The sequence below is a fragment of the Sminthopsis crassicaudata genome, chromosome 3, assembly GCF_048593235.1.
Source record: "Sminthopsis crassicaudata isolate SCR6 chromosome 3, ASM4859323v1, whole genome shotgun sequence".
Classification (NCBI taxonomy): domain Eukaryota; kingdom Metazoa; phylum Chordata; class Mammalia; order Dasyuromorphia; family Dasyuridae; genus Sminthopsis; species Sminthopsis crassicaudata.
Genome location: NC_133619.1, coordinates 42653006 through 42666879, shown reverse-complemented (window position 1 = coordinate 42666879; position 13874 = coordinate 42653006). Strand labels below are relative to the sequence as shown.

The window sequence follows — 13874 nt, the reverse complement described above, 5'->3', positions numbered from 1 at the left end:
CTTTCCCCATTATACTGTATAATCCCCCTCTCTTCTGACTCTATCAGAGCCTGCAACACAAAATTTAATATATATTTATATATTGCCTGTCATGTCCTACTGATTGTTGTTTCTTGCTAGTCTTGTGTCCCCTTTGAAATTTTTACAGGCTTTATGATTCTTGTGTAGCTTCCATAGTACCTAGAAAAGTGCTGTATGCACAAGATATTCAATAAATAAAAATTGTTGATGCTTCCATCACCACACTATCACCATCATTATCCTAGAGAACTTTGGAAGCATCTCTCTCTGTATTTTCATATTAATCTACTGCTCTGCTACCGTTTTAAGCCTAGAGTTCATAAATAAAATGTCAGGGATATATGAATTTGGTTGAGAAATATACATGTATTTATTTACTTATTCATCTATTTATTTTTGTCAGGCTCTAAGTAAACTTTGGTTCATAGGCTTTCCCAGAGAATTAAAGGGATCCGTGGCACAAGAAAAGTTAAGGCCCCTCACACACACACACATACACACACAAACATTTTTATGTTCCTTCCCTTCAGTAGCAGGAGCTGAGAGGTGAGGCCAGGATTCCCACAAACCAGAACTCATTTTCTGTCATTACACTCTAGGTTCATTTTACCCTGAACTCTCCACCCCAGTTGGGATTTAATAATTCTCAACAATTGTAATTAAGGTATTAAGCAACTTAGTTCTACTTCATCTTTAAACTACTTTTCTAATATTATATAACTTATCCTCTTCCAGAGACAATATAAAGCCATTATTCCTATTTCACAGATTTGAGGACTGAAGGTAGAGAGATCCGGTGTCCAGGTGAGAAAGACAATTTGGTCACCTTGGTTTTTTAGGGTGAAAGGCTGAATAAACTCTTTTGGTTTTTACCAACAGAAAAAAGCTTGACAAACAAATCAAAAATAAGAAATAGATACAATACCTAATTCTGTTTCCTCCCCATCAAATCTCCAAAGATAATGAGAAGTCTAGATTAAAACACAACACTCGGAAACAAACTTTCGATCTCCAAATCTACTCTAGCAGGCAAAAAAATCACCTGAATTCAAGACCTTTTCAACTCTTAATAATATAAACTCTTAAGACCTAATTAATGGGTACTTAATTACAGAGTCTACAATAGTAATGAATAGAGAATCAATTGACCCTGGAGTTATGAAAGCAGTTTTCAAGCCCTGCCTAACAATGTGACCTTGAACAAGTCACTGAAATTCTAAGAGAACCAAGTAAATCCCAAGACTTCGGGGAAGAGTAGCTAATCTGTATTGGTAGAGGGACTTCCCTTCACCAATATAACCACAGATCCTATTATTATTGTGGTTTTTAAAATATTTTTGTAATTCATTGGGGTCCACTACCATGCAAGTCACAATCCCTCTCAAAGCATTGGTATGGCCAAAAAAAAAAAAAAAATGTTTTTTTTAAAATCACCATTCTGTAGCAAAGCTGATTGATAATAGATAAAAAATTCAAACTTCAATAGCCCTCCCTCCCCCCATCACTTCAACCTATTTTCAGACTGGTAAGACCAGGCAGAACTTTGGCTCTACTGATATCGTTCAGGGTGTCCTCTATAACACAATGAGTCATCTGAGTTACACTTGAGTGGATGATAGTAATAATAATAACAGCAATAATAGCTTATATTAATGTAATATTTCATCTTAACTAAGTGCTTCCAAAGTGTAAATAGCATCAATGCGGAAGATTGTGTGAAAAATTCTGCCTGTTGAATTCCAAAAGAGAATTTTTTTTTTAAGGAAAAGGACCTATATGTACAAAAATATTTATAGCAGTTCTTTTCTCAGGGCAGAAAATTGGAAATTGAGGAGATGCCATTTTTTGAGGAATGACTGAATAAATTGTGGCATGTTATTGTTCTATAGGAAATGATGGGCAGGATACTCTCAGAAAAAACCTGGAAAACCCTTTATGAACTCAAGCAAAGTGAAATGTACTATATACAGAGTAATAACAATATTCTGGGATGATCAGCTGTAAATGACTTTACTATTCTTAGCAGTACAATGATCCATGACTACTCTGAAGGGCTTAAAATGAAAAATCCTATCCATATCTAGAGAAGGAACCGACTGTATCTGAATACAGACCAAAACATTTCTCTCTTTTTACTTTATTTTTCTTGAGGATTTTTTTTGGGGGGGGGATGAAAGACCTATATTTTCTTCCACAAAATGACTTTTATAGAAATATTTTGCTTAATTTCACATGTGGTTTCTTAATGGGAGCCAGAATGGGAATAAAGAAAAGAATATGGAACTCAAAAGTTTTTTTTAAAAAATGTAAAAAAAATTGTTTTAAATGTAATTGAGGAAAAATTTTAAAAATAAATAAATTAGAATATTAAATTCTTCTGGTATGTTTTAATTACCAAACTGGAAATTTTAGTTGTCACTTTTCTAGACTTTTCTATACCTGAGCTTTGTGGACCATCTATCACCTCTCCTTCCAAATACTTTCTCCTTTCTTGACTTCTGTTCCACTGGTCTCGCCCAATTTTTTTTCCTATCCAGCTGGCCATTTTTTTCTCAATCTCCTTTGACGGATCATCACTACCATCCTGTCTTCTAATTCTGAGTGTGTCCCTAAAATTCTATATTGGTCCTTCTCACTATCTGTTCTTTCTCTCAGAGAAAGTAGTAAGTTCCCATGGATTCAGAGGATCACACATTTAGAGCTGAGAGTCACCCAGCCCAGTCTCTTTATTTAAAAGTGAGGAAACGAAGGCCCAGGAACCTAAATGATTTACCTGGTCACACAGGTGTAAGTGGTAGAACAGGAAATTGAACCTTTAGCCTCTTACTACAAATTGAACTACTCTCATCTCAACACAGTACTTCTCATTTATTACTTACATATACACAGGCTCACTCACATGGGTATGAGGGCAAGGAAGCCAGGAAATCAATAGGGCAAAAAGGATAAGGATTGAACCATATAATATGGCCATTAAGAACATCTGTGTGTATATGGGTGTATTCGTGTATGTGTATGTGCACATACATAGAAAGGGAGCCTGACATAATGGATTCTCCAAGCTAGGAAGATGGGTTCGAGTCTGCTTCACTTCTGACTCCTACTAGACTTGTGCTTAACCTCTCACTTCCCCAGGCCAGAGGTCTCAAATATGTGCTGCAGCGCAAACAAAATTAAAATATAATTGGGAAATGTAAATATGTAATATAATCAAGAAACAAATATAATAGGAAAAAGGCAATGTTAATGGGCAGTTTCCCAAATCAAAATGAGACCTGCAGGAAGCCTTATATATGGTTTAGTGGGCCCCCCTTTCTATCTGAGTTAGACAATACTGTCCTGGGCACCTCTCCAAGACTATAAATGGCAGAGAAGGCACAATCTGTAATGGCAGTGTTAGTTACATCATCAAAAAAGGTTCCCTATACTAATGAAATCCCAAGCACAATCCTTATGCATGTATTTATGTCTGTGTGTATATATAGTACAGATCTATACCGTGCACACGTACACATATTCATGCATGTTTCTCTGTCTCTCCATTTTTTTCTCCCTCCCTCTGTCTCTAACACACACACACACACACACACACACACACACACACACAGACACACACACACACACACACACACACACACACACAGAGTCTCTCTCCTGAAATTTCCGTAGCTTGTTTCTGGGCACTAGCTCCTTAGACCAGCACAGGCAGGCCTGCCTTCTCCTACCCCACCCTTTGGATGAGCAGTGTAAGGAGAAAACAGGCAATTTCATTCTCCAAAAAGGGTAGAAGGACTTTTGTAAAAGTATTCTGTAGTCACATTGTTAGCCAATAAGGAAAATTAAAAATTGCCAGGATTTAGTTAAATTTTAAAATTCCTAAATGTCCTGCAAATTGTAGAAAATGATAAATAATTTCTTTAAATAATTAATCTCAAAATAATAATAATAATAATATATGCTATCCTTAATACTTTGGGGCTTACAAAATGTTTTACATATTATAAAATTTTCATTTGATTTTTACAACAACTCTGAGAGGTAAATGCTATTATTATGCCCATTTTACAGATGAAGAAAGTGAGATTGAAGGTTAAATCATTTGCTAATGTCACATAAGTTAAGTAAGCATGTGCATCGAGATTCAAATACAGATTTTCCTGACTCAAAGTACAAAGCTCTGTCCATTTCTCTACCTCCTTAATAAACACTGTCCAAAACACCTCACAAAAAAGTAAACCCAATTCAGCCCTGTTCATCCCAATTACAACTGCAATGTTATATGTTTCTGGTCACTTGGGCAGGAAAAGCCCTCCTTACTGACAGCTAACTCTAGACCACATATCACCTTGGGTATTACTTGGTCAAAAGGAGTATTTTTTTTTTTAAGAGCAATTGAAAGACTCTAATGAGAATGAGATTGCAGAGGGAAAATAAAAAGGCTAAACTGTCCAGTTGCTGAAGATGTTCTTTGGACAGGGAGTTAGCCCACATACCCATAAAATCCCAGGTCCAACAACCACAATAAAGAAATATGTTTAAAAGAAGGTAGGGTAGCAAGATAGCAAGAAGGAAAGTTTTTTTAAATGGCCAGAACAGCTTATACAGGGTCCTATTTGGTGTAAAAGACCCAAAGAAGAGGGTCCATCAGTATGTTCCTAACTGTGAAGGATTTATGGGAGAATATGGATAAAAGCTGCATAAGATGATGAGGGGAAGATGGGGTGACAAACAGTACTGTTGGAGGGACTATGCACACACTGCTGAGATCACAAATGCACTTGAAAGCTAATGTATATTGTTGTTACAGCACAGGTTAATGGCCTGTTAAAACGAAACAGCCAGTTTGGAAAAGGCTGCAAGCCACATTCAGAATACAGGCAGGCCTTTTCGCCCTGGATTTTCTCCACAGATACTATTTGCCATAATGGAATGTCTGAAAAGTAGAGACAAGGAGACCTTTTCTGAAGCATGGAAAAGTGATCAAATGAATACACTAGAAAGGAAAAAAAAAGTCTTTTCATTGATGACTATGACTTCCTCCCAAATTGGATGAAAGCTTATTGTATTGTACCGTTAGCCTCAAAAGTCCATTCTACAGATGGAAAAACTGGGGTTAAATGTTTAAGTGATTTGCCCCAGATCATGGAGGCAATAATGTGGCCTAGTGGGTTGGGTACTTTATTTGGACCTTAGTAGGCTCAGTTTCCCGACCTCTCTGTTTTTCTCTAAGCCTCGGTTTCCCATCTATAAAAAAAGAGGCAGTTAAATGAGATGATTTCTGGGATCCATTCCAGCTCCAAGTCTATGAAACAGCAGAGCCAGAAATGGAAGCCAGGTCTTCTGGCTTTCTCCTCCCCTGCACTCCTTCCTCTACAACCTCCAAACTTGGTTGAATGTGAAGGTTCTAGTGATTTTCAGCTGTAGCTTTAGGTAAGGATGTATGCTTTTAGTTATAGCTCAATCCACATTTCTAAGACAGGACACCTGTCCCCTAAACCTATTTCACAGATGATAAAGTGGCCCCATGGGGAGACCCTACAAGCAAGAACAAGAGACCAATGATGGCCTTTTTTAAGATGTGATTTAAAGAACCTCTTACATCTATGTAAGTTATTATTAGTAACAAGGACGAATCATATTTCTATGGAAATTTAGGGTTGCCAATTACTTTCTTCACATCACCCTTGAGAGATAGATAGTACAAATGTTATTCTTCTCATTTTACAAATAAAGACACTGGGACTCAGTGAAGTTATGACTTGCCAAGAATCGCCCAGCTCATGTCAGGGACAGTATTTGAACCCAGGTCTCCCAATCAAAATCTACTACACTGGCATACTGTACTTATTTCCTTTCATCGTTAATCAAAGCATGGAAAAATCTGCTCAGCTAGTTATTCCATCTGACAGAGTAGCAATTTATATTAAGTCTTCCTTCCCTCTTGGTTAATATTATCCTGCTTTCAGTTAAGATCACTTCTGCCATTCACACAGTTAGCATGGGCTACCTCAGCTGGGCACAGGTCAGTTAGTAAAGAAGGAATTGTTCATTGTAAAAGGTGGAGGACAGTTGTGATATAGTGGGATTTTGGGGAGTCTAGAAGGGGGAGGAAAACTTTGATTCTTCCTTGGTATCAAAGAAATGGTAGGCTAGAATAAAATTCTTTTAGGTGAATGAACCCAAAGGCCAGGTACTTCCTTTGTCCTACTTTTACCTGATTTTCCTGGACAAAGTTCAGAGGTACAGAAATGATTCAATGACTGTGAGTGCTTGGGGGTTCCTTCCAAAGTAGAGTCCTGGAGAAATACAAAAGTCATCTTTTTTTTTTTTTTTTTTTTTTCTGGCTAGTCTTTCTTATGTATTCTCCAGGTGGGGCTCGGATCTGTTCCAAGAAAAGCTGGGAATGCTCCCTCTTCCTCCACCCTCTAAGTTCCACAAGTGCTCTTAACCTCCTTTACAATTTATTTGCCATTCATTTTTTATCAGGCATAATTTTTCTACAGTACATACTTATCTAGTATCAAATTTCTTCTTTTAAGTCATTTGAAAAGGGGGTGGGAACATGGGCCCGAAATTTCATTAAAGGTTCATGAAATGTTAGAAGAGGGTGGGATCTTGGAGAGATTTAACTCAACCCTTATATTTCATAGATATGGAAACTAAGACCCAGAGAGAGGAGAAATAACTTTGCAAAATTACACAAAAGGAGGCTGAAACAAGAGGAGGAATTCGAACTCAAATGCTCTGTCTACAAAGAGCCAGTTCTCTTTCCACTATACCAAGACACTTAATCCTTACCAAGTATATCTCTATAAAAATTGCATTAACATCTTTGAAAATTTCATTACCTAAGCAAAATTAAAATGACTAATTTTATAGGCATCCTGACCTTTCAAATGGTATTTGGGGAGCTCAAAAGAGCCTCCTTTAAGACTAAGTCACTGTGCCACAAATGAATGAAATGAGCATAAATAGTAGTCGACTTACAGTGAGCCTTGATAAGTGAAAACATTCTCTCACTGCATCTACATTAAAAGCAGGGGTTTCTTCATCACTTTAAATTTGTAAAACTCTTCACCTAACATGATCTCATGGGATCCCGACAACAACCCCAGGAGGTCTTCAGTTCCAAGAATTACGGTGCCCATTTTACAGATATGAAAACTGAAATTCAGAGAAGGATTTGCCTATGATCAAACTCCTTCCAGCGCAGGTCTTTTTTAACTAGAGTCCAGAGCTCCCTGCTCCTCTCAGTAGGCTGCTAGTGGATACTACACTATGAATCAAGATGACAAAATACATTGGCTTTAGTCCAGTGGCTCTGTCTTGTGTCCATATCAGAAATAAAATCAAGCATTCATTAATCAGAATGCCACCTACTTTCATTTGAAAAGGTCAGTCAAGAGTTTCTCAGATAATTATTCACCAGCAGAGAGATTAAAGACAGCAAGAAAAAAAAAATCACATCTTTGTAAGCAATCCATAGTCATCTCCAAACTCTGTGATAAGCATTTGATTAATTTATTAATTATTGCTGAATTTATTAATAAGCAGAAACATTTATTTGGAAAGGGCCATTGAAAGTGAATCGGATGGGACACAGTACCTTCCTCGGTGTCAATGACTCCACAACTAAGTTTCACTTACACAGATCTTCGACCACCAACTGGACATGTTAAGTAGAGCCCCAACACCTGGGTTCAAGTCCTGCCTGCCTTTGGACTATCCTTGCAATGAAACTAAAAAGGCTCCAATACTCTCAGTTGGGAATGGCAGATGTAAATAGATGAAGGGCATTTCCACACCAGGAACTCCCCATACCAGTGAAATCCCAGATTACGAATTCATTCCATATTGTATCTTAAAGTTTGCGAAGGACTTTTTTTTTCACATTTTACAGATGAGACTCCTCGGTTAAATAGGTTTTCTGTCCTCACACTATCAAATTAAAATTAACACGTTTAAGGTTGTATCTGTACCCAACCCAAGGTCGCGCCCCTTGGGCTCTTGGGAAGATTTCAGGTTGCAGCCCAGTATTCTCCACCACGATTAGTTTCTTGGAAGAGAGGCCACGGCCACAGCTTTCCTTTCCGGAAGTCTGTGGTTACAATTGTCCAAACTTTAATTAAAGTTTAATGTCCACGGAGAAGCTGGGAGTAGGAAAGACGTTTTGCAAAGGCACGGGGGCCAGCTAGGTCCTCCAGCTCTCCGCGGCTGACACAATGAAATTCTCCTGACCTAATTTCCACACAATTGTTTTATCCATCCCATAAACTGCTCCACCGACAAATCACCGAGGGTGACAACCAGGGGCTGGCGCACCGTCCAGCCTCTCACTTTCCCCCCAGCTTTCTTCCCATCAAAGAGAGAACCGCCGACAGCAGAAACGAGCTCCCCTCCCCCAGACCCATCCTTTCCTTAAGACTCCCAAAGACAGGAACTTGCTTGCCCACTGATTTTTCTCGGCACGCTGGCATCCGCAGATGCGCCCTCCGCCCCCCAGCCTTTATCTGGAGCCACTAGCACACGACTGGCTTTTTGCGTCCCTCCCCCTTTGGGTGCAAGGTTATCCCTGAAGGGAACACGGGAATCCCCCCCCCCCAGTTTCATTCCACGCCTCCACGACAACCGGGATTTTACGTTCCCCGAGCCAGCAGATCCCGACGGTGCCTCTCCCCGCCCCCCTCGCCACACGCAGTGCCAACACTGCAGCGGCCTGCCCGGGGACCCCTCTAGCTCCAGCGCCCACGAGAGAGCGGGCACCCTGGCACGCACCCCCACGCCCTCGGGCACACGCAGCCGTCCGCGTTTGCACACACACACAAGCATGCCTGCACCCCCTTCCGCTCACGGACCGGACCCCCCCCCCGGGACCCCGGGAAAGCCGGAGGCAGTCCCGTCACTTACTTGAGAAAGTAGCGCTGGCCGGTGGCCGTGAAGGTCATCTCCCAGCCGGGAGGCAGCGGCAGCTCGTCGGTCACGTCGTAGGACTGCTGGCGGAGGTGCGCGTGCTGCTGCGCCGCGCTGGTCGCCGCCCCGGCCCCGGTGCCCAGCTGCAGGGAGGCGGGCGACGAGTGCGAGCGGACGTGCTGGGCACCGCCGGCCACGCCGCCGCCGCCGCTCAGCCGGGCCGGGTGGCTGCCGGACGAGTCGGTGCTGGACTGCCGGGAGTGCGAGCCGGAATCGGGCTCCTTGAAGAAGGACTCGGGCAGGATCTTCTTCCTCCAAGAGCTGGGTTTGGGGTTCATCACCGAGTTGAAGAGCGCTTCGAGATCGGTGTCGAGGTCCTGGGTGACATGGATGACTTGCTGCCCCGGGGGCGGCAGAGGAGGGGGCACGGGAGCGGGGTTCATCGTGCGCCTCGCAATCTCACACTCGCACTCTTGGAGAACTGCAGGTTTATTAAAAGGGGCGGGAGCGGGGGCGGGGGGCGGGGGCTGAGCCGGGGATCAGCCCCTAAAAATGAAAACTTCGGAGAACTAACTCGGGGAGGAACGAGCCGGGATCGATGCCCTCTCCAAGGATCCAAGCAGACCTTCCTTCCTTCGCCAGGCAGCCCGACCCGCGGGGGGAGGGGAGGGGAAATCCTCGCCTCCTCAACAATTATGCAACTTTCCAGTGGCCCTGAAGTTTCCAGGAGGCGGACAAGTTCGAGGAGGAGGAGGAGGGCGCCTGGAAGTGCAGATCAGGACGGGGTCCGGCAGCTCCGGATCCGGGGAGAGCTCGCGGCTTCCCGGGCCCGACGCTGTTCGGCTCCGAGAAGGATCTGATCCCGGAGCGCCCGAGCCCAAGGGAGTCCTGGCAGCCGGCCCGGGCCAAGCGGGCCAAGGCGCAGACTGGGAGCCCGGCGCGCGGTCGGAGCCCGACTTGGCGAAGTCACGTCTCGCGGCCAGACTCGGCTCCCGGGGCCTCGGAGTCCGTCGATCCGTCCGTCAGCTGCTCCCGGGCTGGCTGCTTAGAGGCTGGGACTGGGGGCAGAGTGGGAGTGGACGCAAGACCGGGACTTCCAGCTCGGGGCTCGGCTTCTGACCTGGCAGAGGAGCGAGAAGGCAAACGCGGGGGCTTCCGTTCTCACATCCTCCCCTCCATCTCCCCTGCATCAAGCCTGGATTCCCCCGGAGCTGAAGGAGGAGAAGGAGGAGGAGGAAGAGAAAAAGGAGGAGGAGACGGAGCCGCCGCGGCTGCTCCCCGACTGTCCCATAAACAAAGTTTAGGGAAAACTCCAACCCTCCGAAAAGGGGCGGAGCCGAAAGTTTAGCTGATGAATTATGCATGACTCCGCGTCCGGAGACGGCCTGCCCCCGCTCGCCCCTCCTCTTCCTCCTCCTCCTCCCGGGCTCCTGCGAGCCCGGGCCGCGATGGCCACTTCTCTGGGGAAGAACAGGCAAAATCCGCCCCTCTCTTCACCCCCGCCCCACCCCCGGGATCGGAGGCCGGGAAGTTTGCTTAAGCCTCCCTCTCGCCGGGTTCGGGATCCACTTTCCTTCAAGTTTCCCTCCGCCTTGGCCCGGGCCCGGGCCTGGATCATAGGCGGAGGGGGGCCCTATTTAACCAAGTGCTCGTGGTCTGAGAGGAGGGGGCTGGGGGGGGCAACGGCGGCCCCCAAAGGGACCCAGGAGGGGACGTAGAGACCGAGCCCGTCCCTGGGTGTTTGCCAGGGCGGACCCGCGGGGCCGCCCGAGCCCCGAATAACTGGGCACTGCGAGCCCCGACGGCCCCGCGCTCCTGGCGGAACCAACAAGAACCGTCTCTTTCCCGGGAGGCAGCTTTTCAAACGTGACCATATTTGGTGCTCCCAGCTCCGCGGCGCGGTGGGGCTCGGCTCGGCGTAGACAGCGCCCCAAGTGCCGGACTTCTTCCCTTACCTGGCCATTGTTTCTAATGGCCTGTAAACAAACTCCCTGGGAACCCCTAATTAATCCTTTGTCTCCGCTGGGATGAATCGGGGCGCTGGGGATGGAGAGGAAACCGGGCCAAACGCGGGGTGCCAGGACGGAGCAGAGAGGGCCGCCGCCCATCCCGCCCCTAGCGCGGGTGGGAGGATCGGAATGGCACGGACATTTCCATTGCAAAATTGGAAGTCGGACAGGTGATAGGGACGGGACCGGGAGGCTCCGATCCGGAAAAAAAAAAAAAAAAAAGCCACGCCCCTCAGACTTACAACTCTGTTAAGGTTGTCTCCTTCCGTAAGGGAAAAGATCGTATACAGTGATAAGGTGCTCACATTTAAATAAGGGGAAGGAAACGAATTTCTATTCAGAACTTTATTTTTTTAATTAAATTACATTTATTGATTTTTTTTCTGTATAATAATAGATTTTTATTTTTCAAATTACAAAGTTTTCTTTTTTAATTTTTCCAAATACATGAAAAGATCATTTTAACATTCACCTTTGCAAAACTGTGTTCCAAATTTTTCTCCCTCCCTCCCCGTCTCGTCACCAGCTTAGCCGTCAGCATTCCGAGGCCTTTCTAACCTCATTTCCCACGATTCCTCCTGCTACAACCAAACTTGTCTCCTCCTAGTCTCTCAAACACAACTTGTTCATAGCTCTCATGGAGCCTCTACAAAAGATGCCTTTGTCTGCCTCTCTGACTGTCTAACATTGTCAAAAGGACATGGATTTAGAGCTGCAAGAGACTTTGGAGATCATTTATTCTAAGTCCTATCCATTTAGGGATGAAGAAAAGAAGTTCCAGAAAAGTTAAATTAATTGCCCAAAGTACACAAAAATTAAGCATCAACACTAAGATTCAAGTTCCGCACCCAGGACTCTGTCCATTGCAGCACGTCCTCAGTGCTACCTTCTAAAACCTCTGCAATCCACGTCCCATTCAGGGGAGTGATGGAGCAGGCTTACACCAATGCTCATGGCTAAATTTTCAGAAATCAGCAAAAACTATAAATCAGAGCTTGATTTATTATTTATTTTGTCTAAATGACTTAAAATATTAGCTATTCAGATTATGCAGATTAAAGTATTCTGAGTACTCTTTTTTGGAAAGAGGAAGCTGGTGGCTAAACATTTACTCAATCTCCTGTGAATATAGTTTTTTTCTATAGCATTGATGTATATCACTTAGGGCAGGTAGGTGGCACAGTGGATAAGACTCTGGGCCAAGAGTCAGGAGGACTCCTCTTCCTGAGTTCAAATCTGGTCTCGGCACTAACCTTGTGATCCTGGACAAGTCACTTAACTCTTTGCCTCAATTTCCTGATCTGTAAAATGAACTAAAGAAGATACTGGTAAATCACACTAGTATCTTTGCAAGAAAATAAGGAATCAAAGAATTAAGACTGAACAACATGTTAAGTCATGATATGCATAATATCTCCTTATATTCTCATTTAACTCCTCATTTGTGATTCTTAACTCCCCAATTAAATCATGAACACCTTGAAGACAAGGACAATTAGTGGATAAACATTGTAAAGTTCCTACTGTGTGCCAGCACTATGCTAAGCACTGAGGATAGAATACCTACTGTGTTGCAATGCACCATGCTAGGTGATGAGAGACAACAAACCAAAATACAGCAGGATTCCTGCTCTCAGTGCAATTTAAAATCCAAAGCAGAGCTAAGTCAGCAAGTATATACAGGTAAGTATAATGAGATGAATTTTATTATGTGATGAATATTATTATTCATGTGATGAATATAATACTATGTGATGTATATAAATAGTTGGAAAACAAAGTGCTATATATTTAACCTGTATCAGATTGTTTGCTGTCTTGGGGAAGGGGACAGGAAAGAACAGAGGGAAAAAACAGTTTTTCAAAGGTGAATATTGAAAACTATCTTTGCATGTATTTGGAAAAATAAATACTATTACATTTGTAAAAATAAAAGAAAACAAAGTACTACATGCAAGGGAGAAGTTGTTCACGATGGGTATCAGAAGAAGCTGGAAAGAAAGGGCATTTCAGACATCAAGAAAAGACTGAACCAAAGCATAGAGACAGAATAAGATCATCAGAAAAGAGTAATAAATAATACAAACCTGGGAAGGTGGAGAGCCCCAAGTTGTAGAGGGACATAAATGCCAAGCAAATGTCAATAAGAATTTGAACCTGGGCCTCTCAGCTCCAAATCTGCTGTTCTTCCTTCTACATTACACCGTGTAGAAGCAAACACAGCGCCATACATGCTTTTATTTTAACCAGATTTAGGATTTCACTGGTGAAGAAAATGTAGATGAGCCTCTAATCTACAATTTACAGATTGGCTGGGGGAGAAGAAAAGTTGACTTGCTTAGCATAAGAATGCATTAAAAGCAGAATAAAACCCTGGTCTTCCTGACTCCAGCCATCTGATCCATACACCCTCAGTCTTATGTATCTGGGGCTCACTGAAATTGTGCCCATCCCTTATTCAGTGCTTTATTAAGTATTTCTATTGAGGGGGTGCTTATCACTATAAAGCTTTGCTACTGTTTCTCTCAATTGCTTCTCTGACCTCAGTTGTAAATCCCTTGAAGGTTGGCCCGTGTTTTGTAAACCCTGCCCAGCATGGTGGTTATGCTAACCATAAATATTAACTGTATTATTGACTGATTTGATTTCTTGTCATCAGCCTTGTATTCCAGTTCTGCCTTAGGAGAGCCTGATTTTCCCCCCTCAGATTGGCTCAGTTGTCCCTCCAGAAAGCTGACTGGGCTCCAGCTGTGAACTAAGAAGTGAGATGCTGTGCAGGGGCCATTGGGGTTTGCAAAGTTACCAACACCAGTACCCTGGACATGCAGAATGAGTACAGGAAGACTCCTTGAGATCTAGAAATGATTAGCTCCTGAAAAGGAGTCCTAATAGACAGAAGACCTTGAAGACTTGGGCCAGGACAGATAAAGTGTT

At 43.5% G+C, this 13874-nt stretch overlaps 1 protein-coding gene across 1 annotated transcript in view; it reads right to left on the bottom strand.

Moving 5' to 3' along the window:
• The window catches only part of WWTR1 (WW domain containing transcription regulator 1), a 168977-nt gene extending 158810 nt beyond the window's left edge, over positions 1–10167 (bottom strand). The window contains exon 1 of the mRNA XM_074298353.1: positions 8929–10167. Within this exon, the coding sequence (XP_074154454.1) occupies positions 8929–9374 (446 nt within the window). The 5' untranslated portion in view covers positions 9375–10167. The remainder of the gene's footprint in view (positions 1–8928) is intronic.
• Positions 10168–13874: the final 3707 nt, after the last annotated feature.